Below are 21,673 nucleotides of genomic sequence, written 5' to 3' on the forward strand. Positions count from 1 at the left end.
TCAATTTGATAAATGTTGTCAACATTTTAACTTTAAGTGCTTATAAAAAAACAACGGTGTATATTTTAATGTTTTTCAACTGATATTGAAACAATATATCAGGAGCCTTGTATTAAATTTTCAAGCTTTTTGACCCAACAAATAAAATTGTATTTACATTTATAAAAAAAACTAAAAAAATTAAAAATTGAAAATATCCAACAACAACTTAAAACATGTCAATATATTTTGAAAATTGTATCAAGTATATGAATTGATAAAATAAACATTATATTGTAAATATTAAGTACCTATACAGTTATTCGTTTTTGAATTTCAACAAAATAAGAAAGTCGCTACATGACAAATCTAGTGAATATTCAATGTAGTAAAGATGTCTACTTCAGACGTTTATAAAAATTTAATTTGACTTTCCGGTAGAAATTATTTTTTTTTATAAAGGTAGACAAATTTATAAGGAATCTTGTATTCAATTATTTAGCTAGATACAAAAAAGAAACATTTTTAGGAAATTATAACTCAAAATAATTTGCTAATTTTCGTGATTTTTACAAATTTTGTCGAAATTTAAAATTCACAAGCGCATAAAAATGTATCGTGGATTTAAGCTCAATTTGTTTTTTATTTATCATTAACAACAACTTATGGTGAACCTATGGTGAACCCCAAACCGTGATGAGTGATGACAGACACAAAAAAAAAAAAAAAAAAAAAAAAAAAAAAAAAAAAACACANAAAAAAATAAAAAACACACATCATTCTAAAATCAATACATTCATAGCTCCGCTCAGAATCTAAAACAAAATCTTACAAAATTCAAAATCGTATTACATGGTTTAGAAATAAAATTTTTTTAATTAAAGTCCAATAAGCTGTGTAAGAAGTTTTTTCTGAAAAATAAAATCAAAATCAGATCACTCTACGAGGCTTGTAATTTTCCTAGGAAGGCATGTTTTTGAGCAAAAAAACTAGTCACATTAAGGTCCCTTAACACCCCAGACGTATTCAGCAATTATAACATTTATACAATTTGTTTTATTGAATAAAGATAATTAATTACATTTTATCCTTTAACTCATGTACTTAAGTAATAAATTATGAGGCATTATTTTGAATGGCAATTTTTTTGGGGGAGTATTAGGCAAACATTTATTATTTCAAAAACTATTAAAACAGTTGCTATAGTTTCGTAAGCTTATTATTTTTTTGAATGACGATACACAGTTGATGTATTTTGACATCCATAGACGTGCATTTTATATGGAAAGAGGGGGTCCATCGTAGTAAAAATAAAATACTTTTAAATATTTGGTAGTTTTAAATGTTTGTAAATTCATACACCACCGTCACGAGTCTACACTTCTACAATCCTGAATTACTGTAAATAGTGTAAATACTCAGTACTCAATAACTGTTATGCGAGGTGCAAATTTTCAAAATATTTTTATTTTTATCTTATCTAGATAAAATAAATCCACAGTGCCTTTTTATTTCACATTCTCACCTAGATATATAAAGCTGTTATCTAATTATTTGAAGATAATCAGATTGCATTTTCATTATATTATTTCAATAGATTTTTTCCTTGTTTTTAAAATGTGTAGAATTTGAAGTATAGACAACTCGCAAATGATACTAATCGTTCACTAGGAATGTAATTGTGAAATATTAGTAAGAATTCCCAGTAGTTTTGAAAAGCAACAGAATAAACAAAAAAATTTGTCTTTCGACAAAATCGATTTTGGTTTTTGATGTGACTTTACAAAAATCACCTTAAGTGATGCAATTTTTCAACGGATTTTCACTTTCAATTTTTACTAGTTTTTTTAATTTAATGTCGATAAAAAAATGTTTGCACAACTATAGACAAAAGGTTAAATAGAAGTCAATGACTCAAAGTCAAGAGGAAACAGACACAATATCTGTGTCAACCGATAAAAAAAAATTGAACTATAATGAACCTTCAACAAGTTCTTCTCAGTCAAAACAAAAAAAAAAAATTCAGAAAGTGTTGTTCTGAATTTTCGCAAATTAGATTTTCGTGGAACAGAGATGAAAAAGAGCACAATGTGTTATTTGTGGATGTATCCTTGCAAATGAAAGTCTGATGATGACTGTACATCGGCATATTGATATGAACCATCCAGAAAAGAAGAATAAACCACTCGATTTTTATGAAAGAAAAATAGAATCTCTAAAAACATTAAAAAAAAATAGTAGTTTTTACTATTAATTTTTTTTGGTAAGAAACTGATCCATCAAACATCAAAAAAAGAGGTCATTGATATTATTGCTACACATTTAAAAAAATTTACAATATGGTCGTACAAAAAAAAGTTTGGGAATCTCTGATCTAAAACACAAGCTTCACTTTCTCATCAGAAGGATACTGAAGTTGATAATCAAAGCATATCAATACATACATCGTCCGTGTACGGTGTACAGATTTAAAAGAAATATCGTAACTCATATTTAGTTTAACCAACTTTATTTATGTGTCAAATAATTATTTACATATTTCTTTAACTGCATCGTAAGCGTTGAGTTCGTAATTTACATATACTTAGGTTTTTTCATTATATTTGAAAACGCATTGTTTGTTTCTAGAACAATATTTCGTTCATAACCTTATTTTGACCGTAAATAATTGTTATGTAATTTTAATTCTTTGCAGTCTTATAAATAATTTTAAATTACTAGATTCTGAGTAAAGCGATGAATGTATTAATTTTACAATGAAAATACTTAGACTCTCAACTTTGGGTGTGGTTTCCAATACCAAAATTGTATTTGTACGTGGTAAAAATATTCACAGAAAATAAAAAAAATAATTGAGGAAGACAGGAATTTTTACCCAAAATCAAAATAACGGCTAGGCTAGGTTGAAGTTGTAAAAATTGTTTTTGGTATATATAATTTAAAAACGAATAATCGTAGATACTTGAAATTATTACCAAATGTTGATAGGTATTAGTTTTTTTTGTACATGATAACATTTGCATTCCTTGGTCAAAAACTTTGAAAATATAAAAAAAATTCCTCATTACTTGTTCATAATATATCAATAAAAATACATAATTATTTATCAAGATATTTTTTTCAAGTATTTAAAGTTGGAATATTGACAACATTCTTTCAAATCAATAACACTTATGAATTGTTTTGAGTTAGTTATAACTAAGGTTAATAATTAATATAATAATATAATCAATAAATAATATAATAAGATTCATCATAATTGTAATAAATTTAAGGCTCTTACAAATAAAACATTTAACCGAAAAGTCACATTCATTTGTTATGGGCCTTTTGATTAAAATGCGAAGCTACAACTCTTCATTGCGAACAGGCCAGCAGATTCCAAGTACATAGAGGACGAAAAAAGAAAGGAAGAAACATTCATTTATATTTGTATAAAGCTCGTGTCACCAAGTTCGTTTACGCTAATCTCCGAAATCAATTGCAGTTTCGGAGCCACCTCATATAGGGAAACGATATATAGTAACGATCAGTCTATCACACTTGATTTTTTTTTTCAGCTAACGAAAAAAGAAAATTGCTTTTGTTCATCTAAATCATTACTATTAATTCAAATAATTCAAGCTAGCAGAAAGTGTCATAAATGGGTGGCTCCTTTCAACAAAAACCTCATGTCTCGTTTACCTTTATCGTTTATCTTTATTGTGTCTAATATTGATACAGATTGTTAATTACTTTTAAAAAATAAAAAAAATAAAAGAAAATCATTACTAGTCTTTGGCCCGGGAACTGTCGAGTGGGGTCACTAAAATAATAATATATTTAATATATTTACCTATTTATTAAAATATTCACTTTTTATGTACGCGTCCGATGACTTTCTATTTGGGTAAGTGTCTAACTATTACTATGTGCCTAATTACTCTAATAAGTAATTTTGGAAGTAAGGTATATTTTATTATCTGATAGAAATGGTGTTATTTACTTCTTGATTAATATTAAAACCCATTCAACTAGGTCATTGTTATACAAATACGAATTTATTAAACGTTTATAGACAACAAAAAAACCGTTTACATTTTAAGTACTCATCAATATTTATATATGTATTATAGCTCTACTCAACACACAGTAGAGTGATTCAAATTAAAAATAAATCCTTGTTAATGCACTATGATAATGAATGTTTTCACTTTATGTATAGGTGCCTACTATAAATATACCAATGATGGGATTTGTCGTGTTATTATAATATTGTAATTTATTTTTTTAGCTACTGAGTCACTAACCCATTACCTACTTTTGCACCCAGTAGGTAAGAATATGTATAATTCAATATTCATTTAAATTTTGACCTCTATGCGTTTTATGATGTTAGGGTATTTTAAATAAATTTGTTTCATGTTTGATATTATGAATACAGTTGCGTTGTAGTGAAGTCTACATTCAGTACAATTTTCAGAAAGTGTCAGACGTCTGTTAACGGTTTCGCAACAAATTGAAAAGCAGGTAATGTTACAATACATGTATAATAAATTGTTAAGAATATAAATAATATTTAAACAAAATACATAATAATTCAACATTTATAATTACAGTCAATTCGTTTCTGAATAGTGATTTACTATTATTTTAAAATAAAATATACTATATAATAAATCTTACTTACCATGTTGAATAATCAAATAACTTTGAAAAAGTGCTAAATGATTTTAAGGGAGTGTGTTGTTGGTTAAGTTAGATTAGGCAACCGACTATTCTGGTTAGACTTTTTCAGAAATTCTCATTCCAAAATTGTTTGTGGGTTTTTAACATTTTTTTTATTAATTACTTAATTATTTTTATTTTAAAAAATTGTTCATGTGAGTAACAAAAGTTTAACTTTGAATATTAGCAAGATTTTATCGAAGCCCTCAAAAAATGAATTACGATCGCTCCTGTTAGTTGATTAATTTAAAACTTACTTACTCTTCTATTATAAATATATTTTCTATAGTTATATCTAGAATAATTTAGAATTATTTGTTTTAAAAACAATAAGTTGTGATACTTAAGCACCTAGTTCTAAAAGTATTTTGATATGTTCAACTTTTTGAAATATTTGATAAAACACTTTTCCTTGAGTAGTGAATATTTTTTTACAAGTAAACAATTAACAATTGTAATATGTTAAGATATTTATATCATCATTAAATTCAGCGTGTAATAATTTAGAAAGTATTTATTTTACCATTTTAAAAAAGTTTATTGATTAGAATGTGCGCACACGTGCCTATCACCTATGCTTATCACCTGTGTTGATAATGTTGTGCATATATAGGTTTTAGTCGTTTTAGAAACTAAGTTCTTTCGTCCTATAAAAAAAGGTAAACTGAGGAGGGACGCAAGTTGCTTAAAACGTATACTTCAAATTATTGACATGAATACAGAATTCTAGCTGTGAATTAAAAGTATATGCTCAAATTATGATTAAGGCGTAGTTGTTAATTAATTAATTTTACAGTATAACACGTTTTTATTACCATTTAATTCAAAATATGAACATTATTTACTGATTTTTTTTCTTTAGTTTACATCTATGAAAAATAATTTTAACCTGTATTCATAAAAATAAATATGCATATACCTATTCCCACAAAAAATAATAAAATGAGTTCAACTGATTTACATTAAGTCACTAAGATTATTAACTGTTGTTTATTAACCATGATCACAAATAATTGTTTATATAAATAATCTTTAAAAATAATGCATCATGCATATTGAATCAAACATTGAAATCTCGTGCATTTTTAACACTTTTTTAGCCATTATTAGCATAGATTTTAATTCTTGTTATTTTATTTGACTGATGCATTTTACAATACAATATTGTAGGTACTGGAAAGTATAACATTATTAAGATCGTGATATAATTAATTTAGTTATATGCTATTCGAACGATATGGGCATAAGGTACCAAATAGGTACCTACATTAAAACTTAAAAAGCATATTATACAGTTAAGTGCAGACAATTAAACATCATTCTAATATCTAATCAGTGACTAGTAATAATTAATAAAACTAAATTGTAAATTCGTATCACATAAATTAAAAATATATCACTGATTTCTCTATTGTATAACAAAAGTATTGTATGTTAATTATAGCTACTATATTTGTAATATGCTTCTTCTTTTCTTAGTTATTTAATTATTAATTAATTTTCTTTTTCATGTTTTTCCCTTTAAATGTAAATATTGTTGTAATGGTTGAGTAACATCATTTAAAAATTAAAAGCTAATAAAAAATAAAAACAGTATTTGTATATTTTGTATTTCAATGAATATAATTTCTATGGTAATTAATAATAAATAACTAATAATAATAATGATAATAATGATAAATACACGTCATCATGACTGTTAATATATATTTTGAACATTTTTGGTCAACCCCTAGTCACTAGTACCTAATTATATTAATAGTTAATATCGATGGGTTTTTAATCGACTTGAATATTTCTACCACCACCTTAGAGCTTAGTTACATTAAAATACATTAAAAAACCAACATTTATTTTTATCACACATTTTGTATGGAAATTACAATTATTAGAATCAGTAGGAAGCATTATTTAGCTAAGCGTTTCATATAGTACTATACTATTATCAAATAAACGAAAACAATAAAATAATTATGAAATAAATTAACCATAGAATTGTACAATATTGTGCAGAGGCAATTGAAACTATTATAAATATATAATGACTCTAATGCTAAAACATTGAATGGGTTAAAAAGAAGAAATAATTGAATTGTGGACTTTATGTTTCAGTTGCATTAAAGTATTAACGGGTGCAAAAATGTTGTGTTTGAAATTGAATACACTTTGTTATACTATATTAATGAGTAATTACTCATTATTATTTATTAATTTTAATACTATTATAAATGTCCTACATTTTTTTAATGAATAATATGCTTTTTATATATATTAATTGTATAGGGTTGTGAATAATAAAAAAAACATGGCTGCACAAAAAGAAGAAGTTGTAATATCGGGGATTGGAGGAGTATTTCCTGAATCCGATACGATGGAGGAGTTAAAAGATTTGCTATTCAACAAAAAAAATGGAATAACAATCGATTCAAGAAGATGGAAACCAAGTACACAATTACTTTTCAGTTTTTCCTAAATTAATCGCACAACTGAAAGAATAGTGAAACAACTAATATTGTCGATCTTCAGATTTTGATTGATTCTAAATTCCAAACAAATTGCTCTGTTCTACCTATTTCAGTTTATGTAATAAAATCTTGTAGTTTCACTAGAACTGACCTAAACCCTTTAATATATCATAATTCTCTCTGAACATTTTTATCACTTTCGGTCATGAATAATTTCATAACTCAAAATTATTTTAATATTATTTTTTAACGTAAATATAATTTTTAATTTCCCAAAAATCCTGTTTTTTTTAAATAATCCGGTAACCGTTTTTAGAAATGTATTATTTTAATATTTTCTAGTTTTTCCATATTTTTAGAATCTCTGGGGAAATATGGTTTTTTCCGATATTTTCCCGAATTTTCCAGGCATTTTGATTTCTATAAACTACAGATCAACACATTGCTGCTTGATTTTATTAAGAGGACTCTAGCACTCTACCTTACCCAGTCCGGCCTTCGGCTTCGAACATACGACTTGTTGTCATGCCAAATTTACGTTCAATAGTTTTAATTGTGTGCTGTTGCCTGTTAGTTTTGATATTAGAGTGAACATTATCTGTGCTTAAGAACGGATTTAATTCAATATTTTAATTTTCAATCGAGATATGACCACTTTTAATTTGCAATATTTCACATACCCATATCTTGCTTGAAAATTAAAATACACAAAAATTTAAAACGCTTAACCACAAATAATGTTTTGTTATGTTCTTATCTGAAATTCTTAAGCTTTAAATAGGTGATAACCAAAAGTTTTGTTTTCTGTATTGTGAAATTATTATTTTTGTTAACTATTTTTATTTTATTTTTTATGATATGTTGAATAGACGAACTTGGGGCTGCTTCTGGAACTGGAAAACTGAAAAATGTTGACAAATTTGATGCAACGTTTTTTAGTGCTCATCCTAAACTAGCTGAAGCAATGGACGCAATGACAAGAATCTTAATAGAACGTTCTATTGAAGCGATTTTTGATGCCGGTTTTAGTCCAGCAGATTTACATGGAACAAATACAGCTGTATTCGCGGGTTCAGCTATCAGTGAAACAGAAATGTTTACATTGGACTCGACTAAGACTGCTGCTTTTTCAATGTTAGGACGAAGTAGAACAATGCAAGCAAATCGTGTTTCATACATTCTTAATTTAACTGGTAAATAAGAAACTTACTATACTAAAAATATCACTGTAATTGACACACGAATAACTTTAATACAGGCCCCAGTTTCACAATGGATGGAGGATGGATTTGTGGGTCAAACGCTTTAGAAAAAGCCAAAAAAATGATTGAAAATGGTTTCATATCTTCTGCAATTGTTGGAGTTACAAATTTGGCTCTTAGACCAGAAATACAATTCCAATACCAAGGATTGAATAGAATAAATCAAAGTGGCCAAACAAAATCATTCAGTTCTGATGGTAAATATTTTTTATCAAAAAATGAATAGGGCAAGCTATATAATACAATCACACTGACACACAATATGCCTAGGTATCAATAAAAATAAACAATTTGTTCATTATTTTGAAATTTAATTAGGGATAAACTATAGTAAATTAAACTATTAGTATTTAGTATAATTAACTACCTAATCAATAAAAAAATATATATTACTTATCAATACACACAAACCATCTTATTTATATTTTGTTTGAATTTAATTTAATAAATATTTAATTTAAATTCACATTTTATTTTTAGCTGATGGCTATAACAGATCAGAAGCTTGTATTGTTATGTATCTTCAAAAAGCATCTGAAGCAAAACGTTCCTATGGGACGTTATTGAGTGTAAGATCAATACAGTTTGGAGACCATGAAGGACATATAACTGAGCACAGTGGAAACAACTTTAAGTCATTACTATTAGATTCTTATGAAGAAGCCAATATCGATCCAGCTTCTGTAGAATACATTGAAGCTTACGGATCAGGGATAAAGGTATATCACCTATGTTGTCACTGGTAATCACTATCATATGATTAACTGATGATTAAAATTAATGAAAATTACATTAATCAATTAAAATTACAATAAATTTATTGAATTTGGCATTGCTGATTTCACTTGGTAATATATATAATAGTTATAATTTATCATTTGTAATTGTTATAAGTATATAAAGTATATCATGTAAAATCTAAATATTTTCTTATCAGAAATAATTTTTTTAATAAAATCATTTCACCAACGCATATTGTCGACAATTGGCCACAGCCCCTTAATTCTTAAATAAGGCTAAAAAGTACAAAACAATTAAAATTGATTTTTTAGTCATTTTTCCCAAGCTCAGCACCAAATTCTCTTAAAAAATATTCTTTTTTTTTAAATACAAAAATTCATGCCGTTTGGGGTTGAGGTGTATAGTGATGTATTATTAATATCTTACTAAACAAAATTTGACTATGAAAAAACTAGTTGGTGGATTTAATCATACTCCATGGTTAAAAATCAAACAATAATTCTAGATTAATTTTATTTAGCTCTATTATAATGAATTGTCATTTATAAAATATATTTGAAATTATTACTATACACAATATATTGAACCATCATATTATAAATATTGCGAAATTCAAATTAATTTTAAATTATGAATATACTCCTTATAGAAACTTAAATCATAGAGTTTTTTTTTCAAAACAATGATATTAGCAATAAATTGGTGAATATATGTATTAATGTAATAATGGGTTCATTTTATAGAGTGAAGATGCTATGGAATTAAATATTATGGAAGAAGTATTTTGTGCAAAACAAAGAAATATTCCATTAAAAGTGGGTTCCATAAAGAGTAATATTGGCCATTGTGAAGTTTCTGGTCTCTTTATGTCAATTGTGAAAGCCATCATTATACTGGAAGGTGGTTACATACCACCCAATATAAATTACTCAGAACCAAATAAAAGTGTAACAGCGTTAAAAAATGGAAAAATTCAAGTAAGATTTTAGTTATTCTTTATAATTTTAATTTCTATTTTATGGAAACAGGAACGTAAAATAAATAAATTTTAAAAATTTTATCATGCAGGTTGTTACAGAAAAAACTCCTTTCAAAGGTGACATCGTTGGGGTCAGTGCTTTTGGCTTTTTAAATTCATTTAGTCATGTTATTCTAAAAAGGAATAATAAAGTAAAACAGATATTCAAACCCATAGGCAGTAAAGATTATATACCAAGACTTATATTAGCATCTGGGCGAAATGAAGATAATGCTAGAGCGACTGTAAAAAAGGTAAATACATTTTGTTGTTTAAACTATTTACAATTATATGCAGCTTTATACTTAAACCATATATATTTATTGATTAAAATTATTAGATCAAATATCACGGAAATGATCCGGAATATTTAGCGTTGACCAATGACGTATTTACTAGAAATATCAATGCTCATTTCTTCAGAAGTTTTTCTATTTTCCCAAACATAGATGAATCACGGATAGATGAAGTTTGGGTAAATCACATATATTAAATATTATTGTGGTGATTTAATTATACAATAAAATGATATTAATATTTTGCAATAAAAATATAACATAAGAATAACATTTATAGAATGTGAATATGAAGAAACGCCCAGTATGGTTTATATTCTCCGGTATGGGATCACAATGGCAAGGAATGGGCACAGATCTTATGAAACTTCCAATTTTCGCTGATGCTATCAACAAATGTGATATTATACTAAAACCACGAGGAGTTGATATCAAGAATATTCTAACAGATCAAAATCCAAAACTTTTTGACAACATTCTTAATTCGTTTGTCGGAATTGCTGCGGTTCAGGTTCGGGTTGATCCAATCTTGAATATATTTGGAAGATAAGTATAAATATTTATATTTTTTAGATCGGATTAGTAGAAGTGTTGAGAGCATTAGACATTACAACCGATGGGATCATAGGCCACTCGGTCGGAGAATTGGGATGTGCCTACGCAGATGGTTGTTTTACAGCTGAAGAAATGATATTAGCTGCTTACGCCAGAGGTCGAGCTTCTCTAGAAACAGACTTTATTCCTGGAATGATGGCTGCCATCGGTAATACCCAGAATATAACTCCAATGTAGCATTACTTTATTATTTTTTTATATTTTGATAAGGACTTGGGCATGACCAAATCAAAGACAAACTTCCTCATGACATCGACGTCGCTTGTCGTAATAGTTCCACTAGCTGTACAATATCGGGTCCAGTTGACAGCATCAATGCATTCGTGTCACAATTAAAATCCGAAGGTGTCTTTGCAAAATCCGTCAACGTTGGTGGCATAGCATTTCACAGTAGATATATTCAATCCGCTGGCCCGACTCTACTTAAATATTTGAAAGAAGTTTGTTCAAAAATTAAATGAGTATATTATTTTAATGTATACAATGAGAATATTATTTTTTTAAAGGTAATACAAATACCAAAAGAAAGGTCTTCGAAATGGATTAGTAGTTCATTGCCGGAAACAGAATGGGAGTCCGACCTTGCAAAATATTCATCGCCAGAATATCATACAAACAATCTATTGAGTAGTGTGTTATTCGAAGACGTTCTAAAACACATACCTAGTGACGCCATTGTAATTGAAATTGCTCCTCATGGTCTCCTCCAAGCAATTTTAAAAGAAGCATTACCTGAAACAGTGGCCAATATACCTTTAACAAAGAGGATGTTTGGAGATTCAATTCGATTTCTACTTACTTCTATAGGAAAGTAAGTCATCGATCGTTTTCTTTATGATTTTCCTTTACACAATTTACATTATATGTCAAGTCAACAGTATTTTATTTTAATATAATATTGTTTGCTGGGGCACCATGTTCCTAAATTCGCTGACACTGACACACTGTATTATATGGTATTAATTTACTGGTATATCGTATATTATTTTAGAATGTATGTAAATGGAGTTAATCCAAAAATCAAAAATATTTATCCAGATGTAACATTTCCTGTTAGTCGAGGTACTCCTTGTATTCAAAGTTTGCCTTTTTGGGACCATAATGAGCAATGGACACCTGTTGTAACTACAAATTCACAAGTAATATTTACACATTCATTCAAATTTGTACATACCTGAATAATATTATTATTTTATTGTATTTCTAATAGGCTGTTGTTATTAGTTTTGTTTTTTAAATATTTATTTAATATATTTTACTTTACTATTAGTTACATGGATTCTTCGGTGAAAAAACAACATCAATACTTATTAATGACAGTAATCATCTAACTGAGTACCAAATTCATGGTGACCATATTATACCATTTTCTTATATGCTGGTAAGTATATTGATACCATGAGTATTTTATATATTTATTTTGACCAATTCTTTACTAGTAATTTTCATATAATTAAATGATGGTATGTTTAGATAAATGTTTGGGAAATGTTTGTTGAAATTAATGCTAAAACGTTTTCCGAAGAATCTGTTCAGTTCGATAATCTATGTTTTAAAAATAATATTAAAGTTCATCCAAATAGTAAATATTGATACCAGCTTAAATATTTAATTTCAATTTTGTCTATTGTAACAACGTGATATTTTAATCTTACAGATGCAGCTGAAGGTAATATAATGATTCAGTGGGGATCTGGTTATTTTGAATACAATTTAAATGATGAGGTCATTTTTTCTGGTCAAATAAGTTTCTTGGACAATGTACATTTAAATACAAAAACAGAAAAAACCATAGCATTAGATATAATATCTGATGAATTCCAAGAATGTATACTGGGAGAAGAAATGTATGCAGTTTTTGAAAACAATGGATTCAACCTAGGAGAAAATTTCAAAAATATAACCAAATTTGATATTTATAAAAATTATATCCAAGGAAATATAAAATGGAAAAATGATTGGATTTACTTTTTTGATGGTTTATTTAAATTTCCTATATTAGAAAATTTAGGTACATGTCCAATAGAAACTCCAATTTCCATTAGACAAATTAGTATAAACCCAACGATATTCAATGAAAATACCGAAAAAGGTAATATCTACATCACACATAATGATTAAGAATTTGTATTAACTAAAATGTACTGTCAATCCTTATTTGGCAACTATACTTTTGTTTTCAGATGTATGTGTAAATTACAACACTGCAACTAAAGAAATAACATGTGATGGAATAAAAATAAAGGGTGTAAAAAATGGGCATTTAGCATTGCCAATAACTAATTCTGCAGTAGTCAATTTACAAGAAGAGATATTTATTCAATTCAACCTCTCACAATGCAAAGTAATATTTTATTTAACTACCTACAAAAATGTAAACGTAAATTAATATATATTTAGTATGAAACACATGATGTATTAACTACTTAATCATCATATAAATGTGAATTATTGAAATATAGAATATGCAAGTTTTACAGATACATTTTGAAGTACAATATACTCTAAAAATAATATTAGATAAATAGTACAAGAATAAACCATAAAATAAAACTATAATTTCATGCAGAGCCATGTATACTTTGTTCCAGGAAACGATTCAAATAATTAGAGTGTATGTTTATTGTTTCCTACACACTAATTATTTGCGCTGGCACATTAAAATAATGTGGATAGGTACAGGATAATCGAACGCATAACTGTAAAAAAAGATAAAAACTCGCATATATTATGTTTGATAAGAACCAAAGTCCTATACATATTTTAGAGATTCTGAGCAGAACAAAGTAGTTACAGTAATTCTACAATGATGTTTCTTTATTTATTCTATTTTTTGTAAACTACTTTTTGATTGGAAAACTTGATCAAATTGGCACACGTTTGGGTGCCTACTTTCCAGTAGATATAATTATTATATGTAATTAATTATTCTGAAAAGTAATTTTTGATTTTTTTTTTATACTTTCAATAAATGAGTACCTGAGGACAAACAATCGAAAAATTATGGACAACAAGCTTTTTTCTAGTACAAGGTTTTTTATTTTTCATCGTATTTCCAAAAATTAATTGTTTGTTTGATTTTGAAATTTATACAAATATATAAATATATCATACGAATATATTAATACTTCGTTGATGCTGATTTATTTTTATTTTAAATTTTGGGTGATTTTTAAAAAATTTAGTTTCAAGGTTTTTTAATGCTGAATCATTCATATTGTTCCATTTTGTGCTACCATATAGTTGTGAATATTAAACATTTAAATTTTAAACATAACATAATGAATAGGTACATAACTAACATTTATAATTATAAACATTGCACTAAATACTACTTTTTTTACTTTTAGAATATTAACCAATTCATCTACTACTCTATGGATATAATAACAGATCATTTCGATAAAACTTCTGAAAAACTAATTTTATGTGCTCCGTACCATTTTGACGATCAAATATCTAAATTATGTACAAAAACAATCAAAGAAATCTTTGAAAGTCAACCATCAATGAATGTAAGTGCAATTATTTTGATGAATATTATTTGAAAATAAATACATTATTAAAATCATAATAATATCTATCTGTTAGAATGAGACAATTAAATGGAAAGACGTTGAAAAAGAACCAGAAAATGATGAATCTAGAAAATTGATCACAGTGACTAACGTTAATTACTTGCAAGATACAATGAGAGCTTTAGTTAATATAAAATGTAGTTACATTTTAGTATGTTCAAAAACAAAGCTAAAAGACCTCAAAGATTGGAAAATAATCATACAACAACAATTTGACAATAACATCTGTTTAGGATTGATGAAAAAGGTTAATTTAATACTTTTCACTTATTGAATAATTGCTATAACCATTATTATTTTTAGGTGATAAATGTAAACACGAATATAATATCCATAAAACCAACAAATGATGTATACGATTCGAGCATTTGGAAAGCATTGGATACATATAATTCATCAAAAGGCATGATCTATTTAATTTCAAGGTCTGCACCGTTAGAAGGCATCACCACTTATGTTAAAGAAATGTTACATAAGTATAAATCAAAGAAATTGAGGTAAATACACTTACAGAACTTAAGAACAATTGGTTCCATTTTAAAAACACTTAAAATTAAAATATATTTTTGATAGATTCGTGTTTATTTTGGATTCCAAAGCACCAGATTTTGACTCCAATAAGTCATTCTACATAGATCAACTATCAAAAGATTTAATAGTAAATATTTATAAAAATGGGGGTTGGGGTTCTTATAAACGAATTGTTCTTAAAGATTTAAAAGATGATGTAAAGGTCAACAATAATCTAGTCTTCAAAAATTTCATTGCAAATAAGTAAGTTAAATTTAAATAAAAATGTTTTAATCATAAATTAATTTTTGTATACCATGTTACATTATTTCAGTAAAAATAAATTGGCAGTAAAATATCTAGGGTTAAATTTCAAAGATTTAGTTGTTGAAGAAAACACAGAAGTAATTATTTTATATTGAGAATTAAATATATATAAAAAATGTAATATTTCATTTATTTATTAGAACAAATTTGGACCTTTGGAATACTCGAGGCTTGTTGATAATAAAACTATTATGGGAATCACTTCACCCAAAGAAATGCCTTCTCAGTTAATTTATGACCCATTATTATCATGGCCTGTACCATCGACATGGTCACTAGAAGAAGCAACCACTGTTCCACTGGCTTACGCCATGGTGATTAGACTTTGAATCGATTAACAGCAAACTAAATTACATTTTTTTTCTGTGTTTCAGAGCTATTATGTGTTTAACATCTTATGTAAACTTCAAAAGAATAATACTGTTTTAGTAACCTCGGGTTTGCACCCCATAGGTCAAGCTGCGATTGCGATAAGCTTAGGCATTAAGTGTGAAACTTACGCTATTGTAGACTCGGACCATCAAGCAGAACAACTTTCTGGAATCTTCCCAGAGGTATTAAGTTATTGCCAATAATGATGACCAACAAAATTATCAAACTAATTTATATTTGAATTACAGCTATCGCGGTCAAAAATACTTATAAACACAAACGACAATTTCGATGTTCAACTAAAAATAATAACCAAGTCAAAAGGTATAGATATTATATTGAACTTTTTGAATGGTAATGCATTCCAAGCTGCATTTCGTACATTAGCTATGTCTGGAAAATTGTTCCATTTCTCAAAATCAGATATGAAGAATCAAGGACATTTAGGTAAACTTACAATAATATTGAACAGAATACAATACAATAATATATTATATATTATATTTTAACCGTTAAATTCGCTTTATAAATTATAAAGTTTTTAAAATTCCATGTTATGATTTCAAAGGTATGCGATTATTTTTGCGAAACATTGCGTTATTCGCTGTTAGTTCAGACAAGTTGTTAAACGAAAGTGATCTCAACAAACAAATTGTACAGCAAGCATTCATGGATGGATTAAATGAAGGCGTGGTTAAACCTTTACGTAGCTATGTTATAACTCCATCGCTTAGTGGTGGTAACATTTTTGACACAATGAGGTAAATAACTATTATTAAATTTAAGTTTGCTATATAATATTTTGATTGATTCGTGTTTAATTTAGAACTAACGCTACACTGCCCATGCCTGAAAAGGTCGTGTTGTCATTAAACGATAATATCAATAATGACGAGGGTTCTAAGTTAAAGAAAAAAGTAGAAAGTAATATGTATGAATGTCATCCTGATAAAATTTACCTTATAGTTGGTAAATATTATTTTCCTCGTTAGCCTCGTTCAATTTATCCAATTCATTTATCAAAATGTGCTTTAATTTAAAATTGCAGGAAATAAAGGAGATTGGCTAGACCTCGCTGAATGGTTGGTCGACCGAGGTGCTCAAAAAATTGTAGTTTTAGTTAAAAGGTGTTTAATGTCTTCAACTGTTTGCAGAAGGTTCGTAAATACTTTTATGATTATTATTGCATATTTCCGTTAAATGCACGATACTCTGTATGGTTATATTTTTCAAAATAGATTTGATAGACTTATCTCTCGAAACGTATCTGTACAAATTGAATCAGATTTGCATTTAAAATCAAAAGAGGAATCGCTTAATTGGTTAAATTATTTGACAAATCTTAAAGTTATAGATGCAATTTTTGTAGTCAACCAGGTACTGTAAAATTATCCAATAAGCATCAATAAGTGCGTATACATTTAGAATTTAATTGCTCATGAATATATATTTGTTTTGCCATAGATTGATATTAATAAAATTAATAATCTCCGATATGCTTTGGAAAAACATGTGAACAAAACATTAACGACTTCATTCGTATGTATATTATGTAACGGAAGTTCTATTTGTGCTGAGCTCAAATCAATTGGGTTTAACGCTTTAAATATTTCTTGGGATGGCATTTCTTCGTCACCGACAAATATTGCCAAAATATTGCCTTCCTTGGATATTTTGTTAAATAAATCATATGCAGCAGAGTCATCTTCATTCGTGTGCTCTGAAGCCGGTTCTCTTAAATCTGAGGGTAATACAATTTTATTATGATACACAAAAAAGGCGAGCTTAAGATACATTGCGGGCCCCGGTACACTATAGACATTTTGGTGAGCCCCACTCAACACTCAAACTTAAACTGACCTCACTGCAAAACAATTTTTATAACCTACCTATTTTTTATGGTCATATATAATTTTATGATTTTGTTCTTTTAAGAATTGAAATTAAAATTAAATAAGTAATAAGGATATCAAAATGACCATGTCACAATAAAATATAATATTAGGTACTATAAATTATTCAAACAAATATACTAAGTCACTAAAAACCATAGAAGCAATCTACTATATTTTAAATATTTATACACAAATATAAAGCATTGTTATCTCATGCGAGTAAGTACAAACTAATATCAATTAATATTTTAATATGTTAATAATATTAATTATTCAGGAATATAAATTAATGTATTTCATTAATATGAGTACCATGTACTACATCAAACTACATTGTTTACAACTCCAACTTCAACTAATTTATCAACCTAATAAGATTTTTATCATATTCAATTTATTATGAATTCATCATTACTAATAAGTAATAATTCGTTTTTTGAATATTTTTTATTTTATTATTTAAAATTTGTTTTGAACTTGTGAATTACAGAAACATATTTTTTTATAAAGTAGCAGGCCCCTAAAATCAATTCCCAAATGTTTGATTAGGTAATAAAAAAAAATTAGATCATGGTATTGGGAATACAATTATCTTAAATTAAATAAGTTGCCTAATACCTGAGTATTAACTATGCATAAATAATTTTTAATTTATTAATTACTTAATTATTTTTATAATTTGATAACTTTTAAGATTCAACTCAATTGCTTATATTTTTTTTTTATTAGGCCATCAACAAATCAATAATATTATCACAAATATTTTACCTGAATCAAGTGATGAGTTACATAGTCTTAGTGATAAACAAACTCAGGAAGCAGAATTTGTTGAAGTCTCAACAAGAAGTCCTAGATTATCACAACTAAAATCTGTATTACCTGTGTTCTTAATACCGGGATTTAAACCAAAACTAATAAGAACGTTCTATGAAAAATTGAGTTACCCAGTTTTTGAAGCTAAATTGCCAGAAGATATCGACTCGATTGATAAAATATCACAGATCTTAGTAAATGTAAGTGGTATAAAAGTACTGAAATGTCTAAATATAACTAAATTGATTTATTTTTTATTCAAACACAGAAACTAAAAAACATTACGAATCAAAAATATGTATCTCTAATTGGTGAATCTTGGGGCGGAACCATTGCTCTTAAAATGGCTCAAATATTAGAAGCGGAAGGGACATTGACTACAGTGACATTATTAGAAGGCGATCCAGAAATATTGGCTGAATGTGCGAAACATTTTCTCTCTGATGGTTATATTACTAAAAAACTCACCTCGGTATATGGTTCATTATCAAGTGAGGTAAATATAAAAATAAAGTTATTTCTCATAATTCTGCATTTTTTGTCCAAAATATTTTTTAAATAGTTAATCTGATATTCTTAAATAACGTATATATATAATATATATTTAATGTGCATGAAAGAAGTAATTTAATATAGATTGTAGATAATATTATATAATCACGTTAAAAAATTATTTTATAAATATTAGAGCTGCTTTTGCAATGAATTTTAATTATTTATTTAACAGATTTATATTGCTATGTATGGTATGTTTTAATATTTAATTTACTTTTATTGAATATCAGTAGGTAACATTAATTTGTTTTTTCATGGTTTATAATATAGTTATCTAAACATACAAAACAAACATGTGACGAAGAACTTCAGTTGACAAATATGTCTGCTTATCAAAAACAATTTGAAGAAAAAACACAAAAAGCTTTAAATACTATTCGCTCTAGGTTACAAGCATTACTTGAGACCAAGCCACTTTCGAATAAAATACAATCGAAAGTTGTAATATTTAGATACGAAAGAACATCTAAATTCAATAGCACCAACTTAAAAGATGTAAGTTTGATTGAGGGCATTTAATAAACTAAGGGAAAACTCGGTGGTCCAATATTTATAATTTGTTTTGTTTTTTTCCCTAGTATTGTGTCAACACACCGTTTGTACATATAATTTCTGGAATGGATTATAAACACATGATGGTAGACGAGAAAATGATTGAAATCATTAATAATAGCATTGTTCATTCACATCCAATCGGTGTGGAATTGCCACTGTCCGATAAATACAAAAATTTTTACTTTTATTCACAAAAATACTTAAAAAATACGTAGATAAAAATAATTAAGATATTGTAATTGGTTTTCTGTTTTATATAAATGTTGAAATTGTAATTGGAAATAATAATGTGATTAAAGTCTTTCATAACTCAAAATGAATTTGATTATTTATTTTTGGCACAAATAACAAGTTTACAGTGTTTCTCATATTCAACAATGTTTTAGAAGAGTGATTATGATGATTTGCATTGGTGAAAGATAATAATTGTGGGGCAGTTCATTTATTCTAAAATCATTTTTAAAATATTTATTTGACCTTAAAATATTAAAAATCGTTTTTTTTTTTGATGATTTATTACTTTCATAATTATAGACTATAGTATAAATATATCATGTAAACATAGAATCAAAATTGTCACTGAATAGTGATTATTATTTAAAACATATAGTAAATACATCATATTTTATGAATCTAATAATATTACAATTTCACTCGTTTCACGCTTCACACAGTCCTGAAAAGTGAAAAGTGAAATATATATCATTTTTAACCAACTCAAATGTTGTGTAAGTTATTATAAATAAAATAAAATACATTCAAGGCCACATAAAACCCAATTTTAAACAATACTTTTTAAATAATTGAATACGTAATGTAGTAAGAATAACACAGTCTTCCAATTATTCCGAGTGGCGAGTATTATACACAGAAGTATAAGATATCTAAAATCAACTTGTACATCGTGCGATCGTCGATCCTTCATCGTGTTTGTTCTTATCAAAAAATGTTTTTTAATGAATATGTTTCTAAAGTGTCTAACACATGATTACTAATTACTATATCTTGGCTATTGCACATAGTTTCCCAGCTGAATTAAAAACATATTTCAATATTTTTATTTGTAATTATATTTTTAATTTTTGTGCGACTTATTTTTTTCAAAAACAATAATGATGTCATTTTGAGTTTTAATTATGACTTAGAAAAAACATATTTTATTCAATACTCTGTTTGGTTTCATGATATATTTAGATTATTTAAACTTAAATGGCTGCGATGAAATTCATTAGGTACCTACCTATATATTATTCAACTTATAGACAGTATATTATTTAATCCACAGGTACACTGTGTCTGATCATATTTATTCATGATCACCAAATATAATATATGGATTCACCTGTCATATTATACTTAAATATCCCAATACTCTGTTACCCACTTTATTTCTAAGCTTAAACATCACTAAACAATTTAAATACTTTTAAGCAAAAATGTTAGTTGTTGAAATACTTTACATTTTTAAATTTCTCGACCAGAAAAAAAAACGATGAAATATTGAATATTATAAGTTATACTGTATTAAAGAAATTCCGATACATTGTAGTTATTGCCTATTGGTGTTCAGTCTTGAAATTTGAAGGATGTTATGCATATCATATTATTTATTTATTTATTCTAAAATCATTTTAATTTGATGATTTATTACTTTCATACTTATTATGTACGAGTGAAAGTATGGAAACATACAATCGAAATTGTTTTGAAAACTGAACAGTGACTATTATTTAAAATAGATACAAGCAATAAAATAAAATATTAATTTGTCTAACAAAATAAATATTGTGCCGCCGAAACGAGTGGCTTTATGTTGTTTGGTGTTTTAAATAAGTAGGCATGCCAATCAGCAGGAGAAACTGCCAGAAACTGTACGGTACTCAAATAACCATAATATATATGGATGGCATTTATTCTATCGAAAACGACAAGAAGGAACAAATTAATATTTTAAGACTATTTTTTTGTTAAGTTAGTCCAAGTAC

The 21,673-nt window shown here is 26.9% G+C and overlaps 1 protein-coding gene across 1 annotated transcript; it reads left to right on the forward strand.

The window, feature by feature from the left end:
- Positions 1-4,396: 4,396 nt before the first annotated feature.
- Positions 4,397-19,955, forward strand: LOC111028361 (fatty acid synthase-like). The gene is made up of 34 exons (XM_022306982.1): positions 4,397-4,488; positions 6,970-7,130; positions 8,021-8,344; positions 8,410-8,610; positions 8,894-9,132; positions 9,898-10,131; positions 10,223-10,426; positions 10,513-10,647; positions 10,749-10,979; positions 11,042-11,231; positions 11,294-11,523; positions 11,590-11,894; positions 12,075-12,222; positions 12,354-12,464; positions 12,557-12,665; positions 12,741-13,175; positions 13,267-13,427; positions 14,434-14,598; positions 14,675-14,908; positions 14,965-15,158; positions 15,235-15,435; positions 15,506-15,575; positions 15,639-15,812; positions 15,873-16,052; positions 16,119-16,317; positions 16,439-16,631; positions 16,697-16,839; positions 16,919-17,027; positions 17,109-17,247; positions 17,335-17,617; positions 18,495-18,778; positions 18,847-19,074; positions 19,404-19,628; positions 19,712-19,955. Exons 2-34 carry the CDS (start codon positions 6,992-6,994, stop codon positions 19,901-19,903), a joined length of 6,609 nt encoding a protein of 2,202 aa, XP_022162674.1. The 5' UTR covers positions 4,397-4,488; positions 6,970-6,991; the 3' UTR covers positions 19,904-19,955.
- The last annotated feature ends 1,718 nt before the right edge of the window (positions 19,956-21,673 follow it).

Source organism: Myzus persicae, unplaced genomic scaffold (assembly GCF_001856785.1).
Source record: "Myzus persicae strain clone G006 unplaced genomic scaffold, MPER_G0061.0, whole genome shotgun sequence".
Classification (NCBI taxonomy): domain Eukaryota; kingdom Metazoa; phylum Arthropoda; class Insecta; order Hemiptera; family Aphididae; genus Myzus; species Myzus persicae.

Bases quoted from the DNA above. Each gene is read 5' to 3' on its own strand.
- LOC111028361 (XM_022306982.1), top strand. From the start codon at position 6,992: ATGGCTGCACAAAAAGAAGAAGTTGTAATATCGGGGATTGGAGGAGTA. The intron at 11,895-12,074 runs GTAAGTCATCGA...ATATTATTTTAG, and splicing joins CTACTTACTTCTATAGGAAA to AATGTATGTAAATGGAGTTA. The intron at 15,813-15,872 runs GTGATTAGACTT...TCTGTGTTTCAG, and splicing joins TTCCACTGGCTTACGCCATG to AGCTATTATGTGTTTAACAT.